The sequence below is a fragment of the Medicago truncatula genome, chromosome 3, assembly GCF_003473485.1.
Source record: "Medicago truncatula cultivar Jemalong A17 chromosome 3, MtrunA17r5.0-ANR, whole genome shotgun sequence".
Classification (NCBI taxonomy): domain Eukaryota; kingdom Viridiplantae; phylum Streptophyta; class Magnoliopsida; order Fabales; family Fabaceae; genus Medicago; species Medicago truncatula.
The window spans coordinates 27,901,019-27,924,204 of NC_053044.1; the positions used below are offsets into that span (position 1 = coordinate 27,901,019).

Here is a 23,186-nt window from a genome sequence, read left to right on the forward strand (position 1 = left end):
TGTTTAAGGAAAAATAATACACAACCATAAATTAAGTCTTTACATGGCTAACAATTACTATTCTAAGTTCTAGTGCTAGCAGAAAATCTCACTTTCTAACATATCATCAAAACTGTGACAATCTTAAGTGTTTGAGATTCTCAATTTAGATGTGATATAGCCTAGACAATTATTATATGAGGTAGCTTATGGTTGAGTAAGGTTCACACTCTAAATCTAAAACAAAAATAAAAAAAAGTCACTCAAGTTTTTTCAAACACTTGGCAGGAAGAATTAAAAAGTAAAAACAGCGTTGCCAATTGCGGATAGAAGAAAACATGGGTCGGTACAAATTTTGACAATATTTTGCACTAAATTATGTATCATGGCGGTTTTTTAAATTTCATCTACGCTAGCTTTAGCGTTATAGCGCCACTATTTGACAACACTGGTTATAAAGCGGACTATTTTACATTGACTTTCCATCATATATAAATTAACTACACAAAAACACATAGCATTCTGCTCGTTAACAAGGAAAAAAGTGGAATTGTATTAAATGTATAGACGAAATAATAAAATTTACTTGATACCAGCAAGTAAATTATCCTGGATTCCTTATAAAACATTAGATCCTGGAGCTTTATTAGGTGAATATTTACATATATACAACAAATTAAGAAGAAACGCAAACCAAAAACAAAAAATTTCCAAACTAAGCCATATGGCATGTACTTTATAATGTTTTCATTGCAGGTTAAAATCTTAGGCTTGAGCTTCCTGTGGTTCTAGGCTTGGAGGCTTAGTAGCACTTGAATGTGTAGTAAGGTAGAACGTGGTGATATTATGGATGGAGTTGAAGAAACAGAATGAAGTGACCACTAAAAGGAATAGGTTGATGATGCAACACTTCCAGAACTCAGGGAGAAGGATCCAGAGAAGTGTCTCACATCCAACTAAACCGGAAAAGTGGAATATGATCATAGTAGTTGGCGAGCTCATGTCAGCGATGGTTGCAACGACATGACAAAATAGAGCAGTTAAAAACAGCAACATAAGTGAGGATGATTGTTGGAAGGGGTTGGTGTTTAAACCTTGATACTTAATTCCAATTGAAGCTAACTCTAAGGTCATAAGAATAGTATATGCTTTATGCATTTTCATTTGGTTAATGCTTTTGATAGCTAGTATTACACAATGTCAAGTAAATCCTGGTGGCGCTATTTTTCTACTGTGATATATATATATATATATATACAAGTTTGGATGAGTCCATATGGGCACCATACTTTTATTTTTTAGATAGTACAAACGGTAGGGTGTTTGAAGTCGCTCAGTTCCGTCCAAAAAAGTCAACCAAGATCTTTGGAATTGTTTGTAGTCGAATAAACAAAGGGATGAAAGTGCAACAATTATCGGCAGTGGCTCTTAGGTAGAAACTTACTTACCTATTTCTTTTCATAAAAGAAAACATTATAAATTTTTAATTAAAACAATCTAGTACTAATCCACTTGCCTATTACCTCGTACTGTACGAATTAAGTATGAATTTCCTCAAATATTTGAAAATCTATTTCGGAAAGAGACAAGGGCCGGCCAGATACAAGAGGTGTCGGAAACGTATGCAAGGTTTAAGTTAATTGACAAAAAAATAAATAATGTTTGCTGAAAAAATAGACTTTATGTTTGTGTAACCGTTAAAAAAGAAAGCCTCATTAACAATCAAGTTATACTGTTCTAACATTTTTTTATTTATTAGTCTTAGATTGATTTATTTTTTTTTTTTTGAAGGGAAGTCTTGATTGATTTATTTTAATATTTTATCTTCATTTTTGGTATAAAAATATATGTTATCTTCCTCTACTGTCACTGTCAAATATGTTTTAAGGTTTTAGTCTTAGATCAATGGTGTTTTAACAAATATTAAATTGATTAATTTTGTCCTCGTGAGATTAGCCCCCGACCACCACCAAAAAATTGATTAACTTTATTATTCATTGAAATACAAAAGTTAAACAAAATAAATCACAATATATAATATATTAACAGATTTTGCATCCTAAAAATTCAAAGAATGACAAATTTTAAATATTTATTTTGCAACCCAAAAAAAAATCCTCATTTTACTCAAATGTAAAGTATGTAGGTTTACTCAAATAATTTTATAACTTCTTTTTTGAAAGAAAATATTTTTATAATTTTAAAATGCTCATTTTAAAAGTTTGTCTTAAACCTCAATACATGTTGGGCCGGTTTTGGAAAGAGAAATAAAGAAAAAACTTAATGATTAGAATATTAAGGTTTATTGTACCAAAAAAAAAAAAAAGAATATTAAGGTTTAATTAATATGTAGATTCTGAAGCTCCCCCTGCTTACTCTTCCAGGTAATGACAATATGTATCTTGCAAGTCGGGATTAAAAACCGTGTTGCCAATTGCGGATACTTATTATAGAAAGAAGAACAAAATAAAGATACTTCTCCTAGATTGCTTGAGTTACAAGCTAGCTAGTTATACTTAGTTTAATATAGTAGATTAGCATGTGACTAGGTTTAATGTACTTTACATATTGCATATAAATACCCTATGTACTCACTTTCACATCTATGAGAAATGAGCCTATTTTCTCTTCTTTGCTTTCCATAAGATGGTATCTAGAGCTTTTCTTCTCATTTCCATGGTGGAAGTTAGAAAGTTAGTTACAGTTGCATAAAATCTTGCGATCTTCCATTGATTTTTCGCAGTTTTCTTGCTTGTTCTAGAATCTATCTCCTTTGTTCTTGCACATTGCTGCAATTTTCCTCTTTTCTTCTTCTCTTTGCTTCGTGATTCATTATGCCTTGCCAAAATCAACCTGATACTGAATCCATTTTCTACGTTCATCCAAGTGAAGGATCTAATTCTGTTATTGTTGCTCCTCCATTGGATGGATCAAACTACCTCGGATGGAGGCGTTCCATGGTTCGAGCTTTTGGCATGAAAAATAAAATGAAGTTCATTGATGTATCCATGGAGATTCCTAATGAAAAAGATTTGAACCCCAATGTGCGGGAACGTTGCAATCATTTGATTCAATCATGGATAATCAATTCTGTTTCAACTCAAATTGCACAAACATTAGTTTTCCATGAAAACGCAATTGATGCTTGGTTAGATCTCAAATAGCGTTTCTCAAAAATTGATAGAATTCGCATTGCTACTCTCCGTTCCAAAATCAACAATGTGAAACAAGGTTCAAAATATGTATTGGATTACTTCACTGAAATGAAAACTCTTTGGGAAGAGTTGAATTCTCATCATCCTATGCCTCACTGCACTTGTCCTCATCCTTGCCGTTGCACTGCCATGAGAGAAACTCGTAATTTCATACTTGAAGATCAAGTTATCCAGTTCTTGACTGGTTTGAATGATCAATTCAATGTGGTTAATACTCAGGTGCTTATGCTTGATCCACTTCCTTCTACTAAAGCAAGTGGAAACTAATCATAAATGGAACAAACAACAAGAAAAATCCTTGCTAATTTCAGATTGAGAGCTTGTACAAGTTGAAAAGACAGAGATAACTGCAGAAAAATCTTACAATGACTGCAAGGAGACCTTTAAAAAGAATCATCCCAGCTATATGAGAAAAACAGGCTGCATAATGTGGCTTCAGGTTTGCTGAACTCTGCAAATAATACACGTATTAACTACCATTTTTCGAAACAGTTTCAATGAATTGTAAGTTCTTCACGCTCCTCAAGTACAATGACAAATCAATTATTAAATCCCTAAATTGTGAGACAAAAAAAAAAAACATGAATTGCAAGAAATACATGAAAAATGACCAGATAAGTGAATGAGAAGCAGGTAAAAGGAATGATTTAGTCCTAAAATTGTAGGTTTCAGACAAATCTAGTCTCTTAAATTACCGAAATTCAAAAATGAGATTAGCCTTAAGGTAATTGAAAATCATTGATGCCGTAAGGCCTTTTGGATCTGTCAATCTAGTCATTGATATCTAATATGATCGAGCATTTTTTATTTCAGGGATATGTCGAAATTTTGTTAGTTGCAGGACAAATCTTCCTTATCCCTTGCCAATTTGTGAAATTCATATTGGTTTTTACGAGGTGCATGGACTTCAATGAAATAATATTCTAATAGCACGGCAAGTCCACACATGTTAAGTAAAAGGGATGTGTTTTTTAATTGAACACTAATGATACTAGTGTTCGTGCATAGGGTATATATGGATCAAATCATCATATTATAGGGTTCGTCCACAGGATTAAAAGTAGGCATAGTGGTCATGGTCTTCGCTGGATTTTTTATTTGTGGCATTAAACTTTAGCAGAGTCCATTTAGTTCTAAAGAAGGATGTGTCCTCTCCTCTCAAAAAGAAAAGGAGATGTCCGCTATAGATCATATGTGATCAACTCTGTCCTCTTCCCAACAAATTCCTAAGCTATGATTTGATTTTAATTGTGTGTTTTTCCCTATTGAGATTAGCTTTAGAAACAACAAATCAAAACCAGTAAATAAGTAATTGTCTGAGATTTCTTGCAGTAGATGTGATATGGCCTCGTTATATCACACTATGAGGTAGCTTTTTTGTCAAGTTAGACTCATTCTAAAATAAAAATAGACATAAGTAGCCAGCATTAAAAAGAACGCAATTTTACATTGATCTTCCATATATAAACTAACTATTCAAAAAGGAGGGAAAAAAACCAGAACTGCATTACATGTTTAAAACAGAATAATCAAATTTACTGGACATCAGCAACTAAAGTACTATGCATTCTTTTTTCAATTTTATTTCGATGAACAGAAACAGAAAATTAAGAAGAAACACAAATACAAAGAATCTACCAAATCAAGCCACAGAGCATATACTTTTTCATGTTTACAAGTTACAAATCTTACGGCTGAGATTCTTGTGGTTCTGAATTCGGAGGCTGAGCAGCAGTTGAAAGTGTAGCGAGGAAGAGCTTAGGGATATTATGGATGCAGTTGAAGTAACATAATGAAGTAACAGCTAAAAGGGATAGATTGATGATATACCAATTCCAGAAGTCAGGGAGTAGAATCCATAGCAGAGTTTCACATCCAACAATACCAGAAAAGTGGAATATTATAATAGTAGTTAGGAAGCTGAAATTAGCTGTGGATGCAAGTTGTAACGCAACAACGTGACAAAATAGAGATGCCAAAAACATGAAAAAAATTGGGGAAGGTTGTTGGAATGGGTTGGTGTTTGAACCTTGACACTTAATACCAATGGAAGCCAACTCCAAGCTGATCAGAATAGTATAAGCTTTATGCATACTCATTTTGTGTGCTGTGTTAATTGGAAAAATTCAGGTGATGATGATATTGCTAGCTAGAGTTGTACCTGTGCTATATATACACACGTTTGGATGGGTTTGCACCCTTGGAAGCCACCATAACTAAATAACTAAATGTCGCATTCTTCATACACATGAATACGATGTTTTGACTTGGTTTTAACATACAACGAACTATTCTCATATAGTTGATTTTTTTGGTTATGGTGACAAGGCATTGTAGAGCTTTTTAATGATTGATTGGGGTAAGCTACTCTATCTTTACAATCCTCGAGTCAGAAGAATTATAGGAGAGAGTGTTAGTTTATTATTTAATATTATTTTAAAATGGGAGAGGATAAAGAAGTTACTAATTTTATTTTTAGTGTGGCAGAAAATAAATTCTTTTGTATAGAATGCCAGAACAATAGACCAACTTTTTTCTCATTGTCTTTCTTTGATCTTAACCCGGAATCATTTTATATATGAGTGAAGGCTAGCATGAGGTAGCAGTCAACTACTTCGTCGGTGAAGCAGTAAATCTTACCCTTGGATTAGATCTATGGTTTAGATGAAACATAGGGAACACTTCCACCTCATCACATACAAATTACAATTGCAATCATCACTAAAAGCTACAATAATTGTAGAAATTGAAATTCCTCGACACTATAAGGCCTTTTGGATCGATCAACCTAGTCACCGATATCTAATATGACCGAGAATTTTGAATTTCAGGGATATATCAAAATTTTGTTAGCTGGAGGATAAAACTTCCCAATCCCTTGCCATTTTTTGAAATCCGTATTGGTTTTTACAAGGCGCATGAACTTGGACGGCGTATTAGTCTAATACACTAATAGCATGGAAAATTGAGACTAATGATATGTGAAAAAACTAATGACACAAGTGTTCTTGTACAGATAAGGGGTATATATTATCACACCATCATTAGATTGTTAAGCAATTAGTTGCAGTTAGTTAGAGAATGATTACGTGTGTAATAAGGAATCATTAAATAGTTAAGAGTTAGCGATCTCATGTTTGTCACACATAATAAGCTAACATCGAGACAATCTTGTGTATATATACAACTTGTACTATCTCAATTCATTAATGAGAAATCTATTTTCATTCATTTTTCTCTATTCATAATATATACGGATCAATTCATCATATTATATAGGGTTCGGTGAAAGGATTAAAATTAGGAATAGTGGTCATAGTCATTACTGGATTTTTTTTATTTGTGGCATTAAACTTTATCCAATTTCGTTTGATTCTAAAGAAGGTCTTGTCCGCTATGGATCATCTGTGATCAATTCCATCCTCTTCCCAGCAAATTCCTAAGCTATGATTTGATTCTAATTGTGTTTTTTCCCTATTGAGATTAGCTTTAGCAACAAGAAATCACAACCATTAAATAATCAATTGTTTAAGTTTGTTTCAGTAGATAGATGTGATATGGCTTAGATGATCATCATATCAAGGTAGCTTTTTTGTTGAGTTAGGCTCAAACCCAAATTCAAAAGTAAAAATAAAAACAAACCATAAGCAGTCAGCACTTAAAAGCAGAAAATTTTACATTGATTTTCCATATATAAATAAACCATTGAAACATACACTACATTATGCTGAATTAATAAGGAAAAGAAAACAGAATTTCTCTACATTTTTAGTCAAAGTAATCAAAATTTACCTGCTGATATGTCCTATATGGAGCTTTTTGCCTTAATGCCTAGATATATAGTCTTAATACTATTTGACTTCTGTCATTTACTAATATAAATTTTGTTATATACATGACATAATTGCATACTCTCTTGTTATTTAGTGAAGTCCATATTGGATTTTACGAGATGCATGTGCTTGGATCGGATTATTTGCTTCGCTCCCAAACATTGCATACTAGTGAAAAGGGAGTGTTTCAAAAAACAGTTTATTAGAACACTTGGAACTTTAAAACTCCATAGTTGCAGATTGCAAATATAAGTGGGAATATATGGACCATGTAATCATTTACACCACCCCTAAGAATTAAAAGTAGGCATAGTATTCTTTCCGAACTGAAATGATTGGTTAAGCTGTATTGGTGTGTGTTAATGTCTTGTATTGGTACATTTGTGAAATAGAACTCTCATAGCTGTATTGGTGTGTGTTAATGAAGTAAATGATTGGTTCATTTGCTTAAAATTTGTAATTTAGAACCCTAAGATTAATTTTGTTTATTAACTCTGTTTCATCGTCATTGTAAATTTAATAATGATGTCCTTTTGGGATGGTACATATGTATTTGTCACTTGTTTAACTCATTGAGTAATGTGAATGTTACTTTCTTATCAGTATCAATTTTAGTTATGCGTACATATTGTGCATTTACATAGTTAATATAAATTTAATTTCTTTATTAAAGTATCAGGTCTGTATCGTATTTTAAATTTTCCCGTATCAGTACCATGTTAAGTATCAGGGCTTCATAACTTGATATCAGCAAGTAAATTCCTTTTTAAACTTTAGATCTTAGAGCTTTATTTGGATGAGTATCTACATATATAAAACTAAATAAGAAGAAACACAAACAAAAGACTTCCGAAGCAAGCCACATGACATCTATTTTACAATGTTTGCTTTGCAAGTTACAATCTTAGGCCTGAGATGCTTCATGTTGTTCAGAATTTGGGGGTTCAGTAGCAGTAGTTAAATGTGTAGGAAGAAAGAGTTTAGCGATATCATGGATGCAGTTGAAGAAACATAAAGAAGTAACCATTAAAAGGAATAAGTTGATAATATACCAATTCCAGAATTCAGGGAGTAGAATCCAAAGAAGTGTCTCACAACCAACTAAACCGGAAAAGTGGAATATGATCATAGTAGTTGGCAAGCTCATGTCAGCCATGGTTGCAACTACATGACAAAATACAGAAGTAAGAAACAGGAAACAAATAGGGGAAGATTGTTGGAAAGGGTTGGTATCTGAACCTTGATACATAATTCCAATTGAGCTCAACTCCAAGCTCATGAGAATAGTATATGCTTTATAGAAACTCATTTTGTGCGTGTTGTGTTGTGTTGTTTGCAGAAAAACAAGAAAGGGAGTTTCAGGGGGGACTGAGATACTCTCAAAACTATAAATAAATAGGGATCCAAAATGCGTGGTTTCTCTCTCTAACTGACTCACTCACTCACTTTCCAAAATGCTTTGCAATAAAAAAGTAATGTTACGAGTGCAATATGGCACTCACCCTATTATATTATGCTATATCACACTTAATTTCTTTGCACTCACTAACTTTCCAAACTTTCTAAAAGAGTGATGACAGAAATACACACTTAGGTGGCAAACCTCCATTATACACTCCTTATGTGGCAATTTTTAATTAATTTGTTAGGGGTAATTTTGTCTATTTACACTCACTTCTCTCTCTTCCTTCCCATCCTATCTCTCTCAGACTGTCTCCTCCAAGTTCCAACCCTCTTCCACCTCATCATCTTCTTATTTCCTGTCGACCACCGTCATCCACCACCGCCGTTCACCGTCGCCGCTTTTCCTCACTAATCATCCACGTCGCCATCTCACCATCTCTCACGTTCTCCTCTCGCCGCCACAACACTCGCCCGCCATATCACCGTCCACCGTCACCACCACCCTCGCCCGCCGTATCACCGTCGGCTCTAACCACCAATATCGCACCGTCAGATCTCATTACAACTTCCGTCCCCGCCGTCTCATCCTCCGATCTTACAAACACCACCGTCGCCCTCCATCTCATCCTCTGATCTCACCACCGCCTCCGTCGTCCGCCGTTTCGAGCAAAGCCGTGAACACAGAAAGATAGAGCTGTGAGAGATAGAGATGCAGATTGAGAGATCTTTAGAGAGAGAGGATGGTTTGTTGGAATAAGAGGGAGAGATACAATGTTATTTTGTTTTTCTCTTTTTCTTTATTTCATTTCATTTTGTTTTTATTTTATTGTATTTGTGCCACATAACATGTGTAGAAAGGTGGTATAGAAAAGGGGTGTTTCACAAAACATTGCTCTTCTAAAAGAGTATGCATGGTTTTTCGTTTTGTTTTGCTGACATGTGATTGAGAACTGGTCTTTTTATTTTATTGATAAAGATTATGTGAGTTGAGGATTGAGTAGGCATGACAAAGCGGGAAAACCTGTCAAATCGGGGTGGGTTTGAGCGGGTATTCATGGAGACGGGTATTGTTGTCATGTTTAGGATTGAGCATGATAATTAATTTTTTTAATGGAGAGACAAATTTGTATATTTATTAAAAAAAAAGGTTAATTAAGTTTTTATTCCCTATAAATATTTACAGTTTTGTTTTTAGTCCATACAAAATAAAATCATACTTTTTAGTCTCTATAAAATTTTCCATCAGTATTTTTAGTTCCTATAAAATTTTCAATCAGCACTTTTAGTCTCTGTCAACAATTTCCATCAACAATTTTGGTCCCTAAAATAATTAAGAAAATGTCACAGGAACTAAAATGTGTGATTTTATTTTGTAGGAACTAAAAACAAAACTGTGAATATTTATATGGGATAAATACTTACTTAACCCTAAAAAAATATAAAAATAGACAATTTGTCCATAAAAAAGAGAAAGAGAGATAATTTATACAATGCACTCTAAGATTCGAATGTACCAATATGTAATATTTTCTATCCTTTACATTTATCAGAACTAAATTTTATTTATTAAAAGTGTCGCGAAATAAATATTAATTGTTCTGAATTTTTATTACTCATAATTGTGTATATAGATTATTTTTTAGGATAAAATGTAAAATATTTAGAATGACTGTAATAAATAATGGGGTTAATTAAGTTTTTAGTCCCTATAAATATTCACAATTTTGTTTTTAGTCCCTACAAAATAAAATCACACTTTTTAGTCCCTGTTACATTTTGCTTAAGCATTTTAGGGATTAAAAATGTTGATGGAGAAATTTTATAGGGACAAAAAATGTTGATGGAAAATTTTATAGGGACAAAAGAGCGTGATTTTATTTTGTAGAAACTAAAAACAAAATTTTGAATATTTATACGGACCATTTACTTAATTAACCCTAAATAATGAAATGATGTTCTTTTAAAGGAATGAAAATATGTTTTTCTTATGAAATAATATTTTTTTAAATATAAAAGACGATAAATAACTTTTAGACGCAAAAGGATAATTATAAATGATTTCTAATCTTGGCAAGGAGCTACTCTACAAACTCATCACGGAAAATGAGATTACTTATTGCTTAAAGGTCTGATCCTGAGAACCAGCACTTGTATTCTCTTAAGTGCTTACAGAACCACATCTCATGTTCTTCCTACATTTAACATTATTCCTCTCTTTCTTTCGGACCTATAAAATCAAAGAACCAGGAGAATCTCATAAAATCAAACGCAAACAATAAACTGTGCAGGAAAAGTAAATACATATCATTAAGTGAAATATTTTGAAACACTGTGATCAATATTCACTAATAATATTTAGATTTAGTAAGAAAATCTACCTTAGAGCAGCAGGGAAGGCATAGCTGATAGGAATAATGTCATAAAAAACAACATTATCATATGCAAAAGGAAAATCTGGAAACTAATCATAAACAATATCAATAAGGGAACAACCAACAACGAGAAATCCTTGCTAATTCTAATTTGAGAGTATGTACAAGTTTAAAAGACAAAAATGGAGCGTAGAGAATCTTACATTGGGTGCATGGATACTACCAGCGATTTGAGAAAAACAGGACGCATAATGTTACTCGATGTTTGCATAACTCTGCAAATAATACATGCATTAAACTACCATAGCTCCAAATCATTGCAATGAAAAGAAAATTCTTCATGCTCATCAAGAACAATGACAAACCAATTATTATTTTTCGTAGAAAACAAAAGGAATGAATAATCAATTTAATCCTAAAATTTAAGGTTTTATACAATCTAGTCCCTAATATTGCAAATTTCAAAATGACTTTTGGAATTGAAATTCCTCATTACTGTAAGGACTTTTGTGATACGAGATCCCAATCTCCTATCAATTTGGACCGGCCAGTCTAGCTCCATATATCTAAAGTGATGGAATTTTTTTCATATTTTGGAACTTTGTTAATTGTTGGACCAAATTTCCTAATCCCTTGCCCTTTGGTGAAATCTAGATTGGGTTTCACAAGGTGTACGGACTTGGATCAGGTTATCTTTTTTGCTTCTACATTTATTGAAACTCAACCATCACAGGTTAGTCTAATCCACCAAATTCATTGGCTGTAAAAAGGATGTGTGTGAAAATAGTTTAATGGAACAGTAATGATGACAACCTAATTATGGCAAGTGGCTTTGAAACTTGAAAGATCCATAGTTGCAAATTGTGAAGACAAGAATTTCTGGCATAGAAAGGGAACTAATATGGACCAATTCATCTTTGTACAGGGTTTGTCCAAAGTATTAACAGTAGGCATAGTATTCATATTCATTACTACATCTTTGATCTGTGTCATTAAACTTTAGAAGAGTTTATTTACTTCTGAAGGATATTTCTGCTATGGCTCATCTGCTATCAACTTCATCCTCTTACCAACAAATTCCCAAGTTAGACAAGTAATATTTGATTCTGGATGTGGTTTTCCCCTATTAAAATTAGCTTTAGTAGTAATAAATCACAACCATTAAATAAGCCTTATTGTATGGCTAATAAGTACTCTTCTAAGTTCTAATGCTAGCAGAAGAGCTCACTCCCTAACATACAAGTAAAATGGTGAAAAATCCTTTGAAGATCTTTGGAACCCTTGTGAGGTAGCATTTTAAAGCAGTGTTGCCAATTGCAGATCTCAAATAATACCAGTTTGTTCGGATTCTTCTATGCTACAGTTTTATATCACTGCTATAACTGCTATGTGACAATACTTTGTACTAAATTATGTACCACGGAACAATAACAGTTTGTTAAAATTTAGCTACACTATAGGGATATAGCACCGCTATTACACAACACTGATTAAAAAGAAGACTATATTTGACATTGATTTTCCATATATCAATAAACTATTGAAACATACACAGCATTCTGCTCAATTAATAAGGAAAACAAAGCAGAATTGCTTTACATGCTTAGAGAAAGTAATTAAAATTTAGCTGACATGAGAAAGTAAAATACCCCGTATTCATTTATTCAATTTTATCTCCTACCTTTACTTGGAAGAACAATTACATATATACAGCAAGCAAAATAAGAAGAAACAAAAATACTAAATATGAACCAAACCAAGCCGCATGATGTCTGCATTGCAGTTTACAAATCTTACGCCTGAGATGTGTCCTGTGGTTCCGGTTTTGGAGGCTGAGGAGCGTTTGAATGTGTGGTAAGGAAGAGCTTAGGAATATTATAGATGCAGTTGAAGAAACAGGATGATGTAGCAAGTAAAAGAAAGAGGTTGATGATACACCAATTCCATAACTCATGGAGGAGAATCCAAAGAAGTGTCTCACGTCCAACTAAACCGGAAAAGTGGAATATGATCATAAATTAAAAGAAACTATAACTTGATTAAGTTCTCTGCTTCCAAAAAGGACATAAGGTTTGTTTGGATTAACTTATTTGAGCTTATCTACTGGCATAAGTTTTTTGAGACATTTTGGTTGAACTTATGAAAACAACTTATGACAATTTGCACAAGATTTTTTTCGTCTTATTTTCTCAAGATCTCCGATATTGCTTATAAAAGCAACTTATAGCATATACAAAAACAATTAAAATTTATTTTATCTTTTTCTATAAAAATAGCTTATGTAAACTTATGCAAAAGCGCTTATCATGATGAGAATTTGTGCTATAAGCTGCAAATAAACCGTCTATCCAAACAGGCCCTAACTCTTGAATAGAGACTATCTGGATCAGTAGCAGGACCTCTACTAGATATTGATTGGCCGCTTAACTTCAGAGCTGTAGAATTGTTCTGACTCAAACTTGAAGATGCACCTCCACATAACTGTAGAACTGCTTAAGGTCTGATCTTGAGAACCAGGACCTGTATTCTCTTCTGTGCTTATAAAACCACATCTCATATTCTTCATGCATTTAACATTCCTCTTGTTCTTGGGGACCTATAAAATCAAATAACCAGAAGAATCTCACAAAATCAAACACAAACCATAAACTGTGCAGGAAAAAGAGAGAGAAAAACAGTGGTAAGTGCAACATTTAGAAGATTCGCGGCTTTTGTTTGTCTACCTCAGTCGAGCTCCTAGGTCTTTTTCCTGAATTCTCTCTGCTTCTGGTTTTATCATCTCGTGGTCCAGAAACTAGTATGTCATGTTCCTTTTGGACCAGCAAATTGTTGTCAGCTAGGACCTCTCCATCAAGGTTTTCATTTGAGGGAAGCCTGGAACTATTTGAGGGTTCCCATAATTAAAGTTCCTGCAAAAAATAAATGACTATAAAAGGACTAAAGAAACCCTGGATAATAATTAAAATGAGCCACAACAGGTATATAAAACGAACAGGCAACGCCATGACAACGCAATTATTAAATCCATTCATCTGAATGTTATTAGTGATCACATTCAGATTCATTTGTTAATTTTTTTTAAAAAAAAGCACCATCTTGTTCATTTTTACCGAAGTATGTAGAGACTTGCATACTGCCTCTGGATCTTTGAGCAGCATAGTTGTCAGCCTAACCACCCAATCTGTATCTGTTGCCAGCACACTTGAATTACAATCCGAAAACAAGCGTTTTCAAAATGTGTTACTTACTAATCATCTAAACACTTTTGATCTTTTTAGAAAGAAAACAAGCATAATTATTCAGTAAATATTAGTTGAGACTTCTAAGAAACCTGTAGATGTGAATAATGTGTAATTGTGTATAGTATTTCAATAACACTAGAGAAAATGGAAACAAATGTGAAAAATAACATTATCATATGCAGAAGGCAAATCTGGAAACAAACAAAAATGAAAAATCCTTGCTAATTTCAAATTTGAAAGCACATACACGTTGAAAAGCCATGACTTAATACAGCAAAATCTTACATTGGGTGCAAGGAGACCACCAAAAAGAACCATTCCAGCGATACGAGAAAAACAGGTTGCATAATATTGCTTGATGTTTGCTGAATTCTGCAAATAATACATGTAAATTCTTCATGCTCGTCAAGAACAATGACAAACCAATAATTAAAACCCTAAATTGTGAGAAAAGAAAAACATGTATTGCAAAAAGTACATGAAAAATGACCAGATAAGTGAATGAGAAGCAGGTAAAAGGATAATTTAGTCCTAAATTTGTAGGTTTCAGACAAATCTAATCTCTTAAATTACCGAAACTAAAAAATGACAGAAGTAATTGGAAATCATCAACAGCATATGGCCTTTTGGATCGATCAATCTAGTCACTGATATCTAATATGATCGAGAATTTTCAATTCCAAGGATATATTGAAATTTTGTTAGTTGCAGGACAAAACTCCGCAATCCCTTCTCATTTTGTGAAATCAGTATTGGTTTTTGCAAGGTGCCTGGCTTGGATCGCGTATTAGTCTGATCCACAAAATCCATGGCCAACTGACCGATGTTTAGTAAAAGGGATCTGTTTCAAAGAAACAGTTTAACTGAACACTAATGAGAACCTAATTATGGCAAGTGGCTTTTACTCTTGAAAGTTTCATAGTTGAAAATTGTGGTCTTGCATAGGAAGGGGGTAGGGTATATATGGATCAATTCATCATATTATAGGGTTTGTCCAAAAGATTAAAAGTAGGCATAGTGGTCATAGTCATTACTAGATTTTTTTTGTGGCGTCGAACTTTAGCATAGTCCATTTAGTTGATCAACTTCATCTTCTTATCAACAAATTCCCAAACTAAGATTTGATTCTAATTTTTATTTTATTTTTCATATTGAGATTAGCTTTAGCAACAACAAATCACAACCATTATAATTAATTGTTTGAGGAAGGTTCAAATTCTAAAATAAAAATAGACATAAGTAGGCACTAGGCAGCAATAAAAAGAAGGCAATTTTACATCAATTTTCCATATATAAACTAACTATTCAAGCAAACACATTATTATACCTGACATCAGCAACTAAAAACCCTGTATTCATGTATTATTTTTTCAATTTAATCTCATAGGGCTTGCTTTATTTGGATGAACAATTACATAGACACATCAAATTAAGAAGAATCACAAACACAAAATATCAAACAAACCTAACAAAATGAATCTTACACCTGAGCTTCCTGCTGTGATTCTGGATTTGGAGGTTGAGCAATAGGAACAGCCCTTGAATTTGTAGGAAGGAAGAGCTTAACGATACTATGAATGTAGTTGAAGAAACAGAAAGTAGTAACCATCAAAAGGAATATGTTGATGATGTACCAATTCCAAAATTCAGGAAGGAGAATCCATAAAAGTGTCTCACATGCAACAATCCCGGAAAAGTGGAATATGATCATAGTACTTGGTAAGGTCAAGTCAGCTGTGGATGAAACGACATGACAAAAGATAGATGTCAAAAATAGCAACAAGGTTTGGGGTGATTGTTGGAAGGGATTAGTGTTTAAACCTTGATACTTAATTCCAATCGAACCCAACTCTAATGTCATAAGAAGAGTATAGGCTTTGGGCATACTCATATTTTGTGTTGTGTTCTGTTTTTCTTTTTCTTGATAATTTCATTTTTTGGTGCGTTGATTTAAAACAAAGTACGTGTACTACAAATGAGAAAAATGTAGAGCGGTGATTGATATAGGTGAAGACAACCAAACTTGATACGAAAGCTACGTAACCATTATAAAAAAAAATTAAAAATTGGAACTTAGAGAGTCAATGACTCAAAAATACCACCTTCCTGGTTCGACCACCTTTTCCAAAATTGTGGGTCCCAGCTAATGTTGCACCAATTAAAATGTGTAACGTGTACTTAATTAATTAAATCAAACATATAATGTTTTTTCTAAATTACCTTTGAAAAATTGTGGGTAATTTACCCACCAACCAATGAAAATGAGCAATTTATTTGTGGGGTCAAAATAGTTCATGAATATGTGTTTATGTGGCTAATGTCTACTGGTTGGGGTAAATTATCCATCATTCTTTCATGGGTAACCTAGTTGTCACCCACATATAATCATATTTTAGATATGAGTGATGATACATGTACCACCCCATGTGGCAATACACCATTTACCCCCACACAAAATTCTGACACGTGGCAACCTGGACCCCACATAAATAGAAGATAAAGTGTGGTTGTGAGATGAACTTACCAAAATATCCCTAATACATAGGGTGTACAATGGAGTGTAGAAATAAAGGGTGTTCATGTAACATTTTCCTTTAGATATCCATTACAACTTAATAACATTGGGTAAGGAAAGGATGAATAAGCAAGTATGGTATACCAAATCCAATGATATTTTGGAGTATGAACTGAAGAATATAGCAGACAAAATAAAAATGCTAACTTACCGGAATTCATGTGACAACTTCAAAGCAAAACTATATCGTCAGTGCACTGAGTTCCTTTGTACACCCTACTTTGTGAAATTAAAATATGTAAAATTGTTTTTAGAACAATACCCGTGGATTAATTTCTTGAGTACTCCACACATGGGTCTTTTTCTTCCACATTGTGACCTATATATATAGCAAGAGTGATCCAATGGGTAGGAAAGTCGTGCAACCACCACACTCAAACTACTGCAAGCCTTCCACAATCCAACCATCACCTTCACTGTGAGTAAGGCGGGGGGGCTCATCGTTTTCAATCTGAACAACGCTTCTTGATGGAACTGATCTGAATTGCATTTATTCTTTCACACCTCTCTTAGACGTGGTGTCTAATTTGGGCATCCACATGGGACGCAACCATAACAACCGTGAACTATTCCCAGTCGGTACTATTAGTTTCATATTAAGAGGATTTCTTTCTTTCCATTAAAAGAAAGTTTTATAGTCAGAGGCTGCCGATGGAATAAACATCAATGTGAAATAAACATCAATGAAAACATCAAAAGTGGATTTGACGCAATCATCACCTGTGTTTATTGAACCCATCAAAAATGAATTGAATAGATGAACCTGTGATTTGGGGAAGAAGATGAACTGAATAGATCTACGAATTGAACACAATACATTGAGAACTAAGTTATATAGCTCTTGTTTTCATTACAGAAAAACAAAAAAGAAGGGAAAGGAAAGGCTAACAATATGCTATCCGACTAACTAACGGTATTCAGACTAACTAAACTAGTTATCCTAATTATCCTCATATGGGTTAATGACAGATCAAGAGTATAAAGTTTGAAGTCCATTGTTGAAAGGTTGAAGATCAGGATAGAATTGGTGAACGTGTATGCTAGCTGCTGAGCTGTAGAAATTGGCAGAAGGTAAAATAGACGTTGATGGAGTTTTTCCCGAACTAGGAGACAGTTGAGGTCAATATTTTTTGCACGCTCATGAAATGATGAATTGGTGGCAATGTGACAGGGCAGAGGCATTATCAAAGTAGAGGAATACTAGTTTAATGAATTTGATTTGAAGTCGTCAAGCAACTGATCCAATGTGATTCACAAACCGTGGATGTCAAAGATCGATATTCCGAGAGATAAGACATTGTAGGTTGATTTATCAACTTACTAAAAACTTCTATTAATCATCCAATATTATATATCCTAACAGATTTTTACCTATCAACCAACCTTTTTAAAGTGAAAGGAAAATTGGGACTACTTTTGCTAGTGCACGCGGTGAATTGAACAAGGCCAAATAAACTTCACCACCTTTATGGTGTGGTTTTAGGGGAACGGGTTCTCTACATCAAAAATCTCATGTTTTCTCCGTTTAGTCAATCTCCACCATTCAAACACCATAATCTCTCTTTTTATATACTATAAAACTCTATCATTTTTTTAAGGGTCTTGATTTTTCATAATCATAATGCCACTTGAGAGAATCCTTCCCCCTGTGATTTTTGCAATCGAACTGCTTTTAAACAAGTTGATTTTTACATCATTTGTTTTGAAATTGGTTTTTTGTAAACCAGATTTGGAAACTGAGGAAATTGGATTAAAAGAATTTGTCTAGAAAAAACTAATTTTATTTCTACAAAACTGCCTAATGAACCAGTCTCCAAACCAATATTTTTAATCATAAAGCACATTATTTATTCTGAGGAATTAAATTAAGATATTCTGAAGTACATTATTTTGACAGCACCACAAAACCAGCTGAATGCACATTGCAGCCTCATCATTATTGTATTTACCAAGACTTAAAAAACTGAAATGAAACAACAATAGCATCATGTGGACTTCGAGAGTCATCAAAACAAATAATATTTCAGTGTAACTTTGTTAGTGAACTGAAGATCCATGATCTGCATACTGAACCTCATAATATTCATACTGGTCATCTAGGCCTGCGCAGTGATGGTCTGATGATTACTGCACTCACATTGCGAAGAGTTGATCTTAAGAACTGGTCCATACCACTGATTCACACTTCAGAGCAAGGACCATCAGTTTGACTTTGCCTTGGTGCAACCTTTACATGGTGCATCACCTTGAACCAAGTGAGCTCGCTACCTAAGAAAATGTCAAGGTCATAAAACTTTGGAGGGGAGGGATGGTCAATGTTGAGAGTGATTGTATAATGGATATAAAATATCAACTTGACATTCAAAACTAATTCAATTCAGAAATTCAATAATCCTGTTTGATTTATTGTGTGAGAATAAAAGGTCCTAATTAAAATATGTGAAGCTTTAGAAGGAGAAACAGCCAAAAAAAGACCCTGTTTGCTGTCAATATAGCCATTCATAAAGAGTCCCATCTCGAATATTTAGTTTTATCTTTTTAGAAGGAAATACGTATAACCATGAATCTAAAGTTATCAGAAGTAGAAAGAGACTTGTTTATCTTGATAGAAGGAAAGATCAATGAATATGAGACAATTATTTAGCTTAATACTAAAATCTACGAGCTTAGAATCTATTGAAGAGTAACTGATTCGCAAGTCACACAGATTCACTATAAACTTCAGCAAAAATGAACAATAAGATGTTATTTCTTAAAAAAGAGATTGAAACTGAATGTGCTCACCTATAACATTTATATTAAGTAAGAAGACACGCACGCCATAGAGAAATTTCAGCAGGGCCTACTGGCTTAGCTGATGTAAACAGTGTCATTGAGCAGCATGGTTGTCAGCCTAACCACCCAATATGTATCAGTTGCTTGCACACTTGAATTACCATTCCACAACAAGTGTTTCCAAAATGCGTTAATAATCATAAAAAAAAACTCTTGATCTTTCCAGAAAGAAATACTAAAGCAAGTGGAAACATGAAAAACAACATTAAGATATGAGAAAAACATTAAAAAGAATCATCCCAGCGATATGAGAAAAACAGATTGCATAATGTGGCTTCAGGTTTGCCGAACTCTGCAAATAATACAAGTATTAACTACCATATTTCGAAACAGTTGCAATGAATTGTAAGTTCTTCATGCTCCTTAAGTACAATGACAGACCAATTATTAAATCCATAAATTGTGAGAAAAGAAAAACATAATTGTAAAATATACATGAAAAATGACCAGATATGTGAATGAGAAGCAAGAAAAAGGAATGATCTAGTACTAAAATTGTAGGTTTCAGACAAATCTAGTCTCTTAAATTACCGAAATTAAAAAATGAAATTAGTCTTAAGGTAAATGAAAATCTAGTCCTGGTAATTGAAAATCATCGACACTGTAAGGCCTTTTTGGATCGGTCAATCTAGTCATCGATATCTAATATGGTCGAGAATTTTTAATTTCAGGGATATATTAAAATTTTGTCAATTGCAGGACAAATCCCTTGCCATTTCGTGAAATCCATATTGGTTTTACGAGGTGCATGGACTTTGATGACATATTAGTCTAATAGCATGGGAAATCCACACATGTTAAGTAAAAGTGATGTGTTTTTTAATTGAACACTAACGACGCTACTGTTCTTGCATAGGTAAGGGGTATATATATGGATCAATTCATCGTATCATAGAGTTCGCCCACAAGATTAAGTAAGCATAGTGGTTATGGTCTTCACTGGATTTTTAATTTGTGGCATTGAACTTAATCAGATTCCATTTAATTCTAAAGAAGGATTTGTTCGCTATGAATCATCTGTGATCAACTCCCTCTTCACAACAAATTCCTAAGCTAAGATTTGATTCTAATTGTGGTTTTTTCCCTATTGGGATTAACTTTAGCAACAAGAAATCACAACTAGTAAGTAATTGTTTGAGATTTCATGCAGTAGATCGATGTGATATGGCATAGACAATTATCATGTTCTCTGAGGTAGCTTTTTTTGTTGAGTTAGGCTCAAACTCAAATTCAAAAGTAAAAATAAAATAAGCTATAAGCAGCCAGCACTTAAAAGCAGAAAATCTTACATTGATTTTCCATATACAGATAATCCATTGAAACAGACACAGCATTCGCTGAATTAATAAGGAAAAGACAACAGAGTTGCATTATATTTTTAGGCAAATTAATAAATTTAGGCCTGTATTCCTTTTCAATTTTAATGCCTAGATTTAATTTATTTCGGTGTATCAAGTACCCCTTGTAAGGTTCTCAGAATCAAGATTTTGCTTCTTTGAATCGAAAGATAATAGCAAAATCACAAAGCCCGAAATTTTGTCAATTATTACGCATATACACCCCTATGTCCCTTTTTCAACTTTGTGTCCTTGAACTTGCTCTATTTGGATGGACAGAAGTAATTAAGAAGAAACAGAAATGTACAAACTCAACTAAACCAAACCACATGAATGTTAGACCTGAGATGCTTCCTGTGGTTCCGAATTTGGAGGCGGGGGAACAACATCAGAGTTTGAATGTTTAGAAAGGAAGAAGAGGTCTTTCTGAATTAATATATTATATAATTTAAAGAAGAGGTCTAGTGTACGGCATGAAAGTTTATGAACCAACTTGATGCAGTTGGTGTGACAGACAAAAGTAACCACTAAAATGAATGAGTTGACGATACACCAATTCGAGAACTGAGAGAGGATAATCCACAAAAGTGTCTCACATCCAACAACACCAGAAAAGTGAAAGATATATATAGTAGCTGGCAAGCTCATATCAGCTGTGGATGAAACTGCGTGACAACATAGAGATGTCAAAAACAGCAACATAGTTGGAGATAGTGGTTTAAATGGGTTAGTGTTTAAAGCTTCATACTTAGTTGAAGCTAAATTCACCAACAAACCCATCAAAATAAAATAAGCTTTGTAATTATGCGTAATCATTCTGTTTTGATTGAACAAAAAGGTAGGAAAATAGTATTTAGGCTTTGTTTGGATGTTAAGAAGAAATTGAAAGGAAAGAAAATTGAAGAAATGAAAGTGAGTGGAAACTAAATGGAATATGAAAGGATTTTGTAGTTGTTAGGGTTCTTCAATAAGTGGAAATCAATTTAGGAATTTTAGATTTTTTTTTATTCCCTCAATTCTCTTTTAATTTCAATAATAATTTTTTATTTAATTTTTTTTATAATTGTAATATAATTTATAATTAAAATGAGGTGTTAAATGATAGACTAGGTAAGGAATGTCACATAAGCTACACGTCATTAATGAGCATGCCACATCACCTTAAGAGAGAGGGGGACCAAAAAATTTGTTGATTTTTTAAGAAGTATCAAAAATTAACAATTTTAAAAATAGAAGAATCAAAATTACATTAAACTAAATAAATATACATGATAGGATGCAAGGAAAAAAAAAATACAAACAAATCGCTGGTACGGTTGACTTTCTCTCCACCGGTGGGAGGAAAGTCTTTTTTTGTGGGTCCTTTGAATTAATCTTTCCATCCACTTTCCCATTGCATTTAAAGGAAGGAAATATTATTGGAACTTGTGTTTCCCTTCTTTCATTTATCTTTCCTTTCCTTTTCTTTGGAACCAAACACGGTTTTGTGTAAATTGGACCTACGAATCTATGAGTTCATACCGGACCAATTTTACATCAGCCGACAACCATGAATATATAGTTTTATACATCTTCCGGTCACTACTATAAGCAAAAATCAACATTTTAGATTCATTTATTAAATGATGTATGCTGCATATAATAAAAATTGTATACATCATTAATTAAATAAATCAAAAATGTTGATTTTTGTTTATAATAGTGATCGGAGGATGTACTAATTTTTTTTAGTAAAAGTATAGTTTAATAATTTGTGCAGTCAATATTTCTTTGTACTTTCATCAAATAAAAATATTGTGTCCGTTGAAACGGGTTAGTGTTTAAAGCTTCATACTTAGTTGAAGCTAAAGACACCAACAAACCCATCAGAATAAAATAAGCTTTGTAATTACGCGTAATCATTCTGTTTTGATTGAACAAAAAAACAAAAAGAGCAACGAATGATGAACAAAAAGGTAGGAAAATAGTATTTAAAGAAAGATATTGTGTCTTTTGTTTATTGGCTTCAAATTTGTGGTTTTGGAAGAACAGAGAAATCGTGATACGATTTCATCAACGTGTCACGATTTTGCAATGTCGTGAGCATGTTTTGCAGGGTGTCCAATCGTATCACGATTTTTAACTTGCTGGACACGTTTTCAGGATAAGGTTGGTCGTACCTTGGGTTGTACGCACCAATCGTGTCACGATTTGGACAAACGTAACACGATTTTGACAACTGAAGACTGCTATATAAGTGTTCTTGTGCAGATTTTGAAGAAGAGCTTGAAGAGAGAGAAATTTGGATTACAAAGGAGGTAACTTTAGGGTTGAGTGTCTTTGTAGTGAGGATCTCTTGGGTTGGGAAACATTGTAAACACCTTGGGTGGTGAGATTTCACCATTGGAATGATCA

The 23,186-nt window shown here is 33.4% G+C and overlaps 1 protein-coding gene across 5 annotated transcripts; it reads right to left on the bottom strand.

Annotated features, from left to right (window-relative positions):
• Nucleotides 1-12,934: 12,934 nt before the first annotated feature.
• LOC11439620 (uncharacterized) lies at nt 12,935-16,210 on the bottom strand. Of its 5 annotated transcripts, none has more exons than XR_003010012.2 (5): nt 15,511-16,187; nt 14,331-14,417; nt 13,914-13,990; nt 13,527-13,712; nt 12,935-13,399 (listed from the first exon to the last, which is right to left on the bottom strand). XR_003010012.2 is itself a non-coding variant. In XM_024778104.2 (5 exons), the coding sequence occupies exons 1-4, from the start codon at nt 15,934-15,936 to the stop codon at nt 13,704-13,706; spliced, it is 594 nt and encodes a 197-aa protein (XP_024633872.1). In that variant the 5' UTR covers nt 15,937-16,210; the 3' UTR covers nt 12,935-13,399; nt 13,527-13,703. The 5 variants fall into 5 exon arrangements, 2 of the variants coding, with proteins under 2 accessions (XP_024633872.1, XP_039687207.1); XR_003010011.2 differs by having other exon boundaries at nt 15,532-16,184; XM_024778104.2 differs by having other exon boundaries at nt 13,914-14,004; nt 15,530-16,210.
• Between the last annotated feature and the right edge of the window lie 6,976 nt (nt 16,211-23,186).

Bases quoted from the DNA above. Each gene is read 5' to 3' on its own strand.
- LOC11439620 (XM_024778104.2), bottom strand. From the start codon at position 15,936: ATGAGTATGCCCAAAGCCTATACTCTTCTTATGACATTAGAGTTGGGT. The intron at 14,418-15,529 runs GTAAGATTCATT...TATTATTTGCAG, and splicing joins TCACAGCAGGAAGCTCAGGT to AATTCAGCAAACATCAAGCA. The intron at 14,005-14,330 runs GTAAGATTTTGC...TTGTAATTCAAG, and splicing joins GTGGTCTCCTTGCACCCAAT to TGTGCTGGCAACAGATACAG.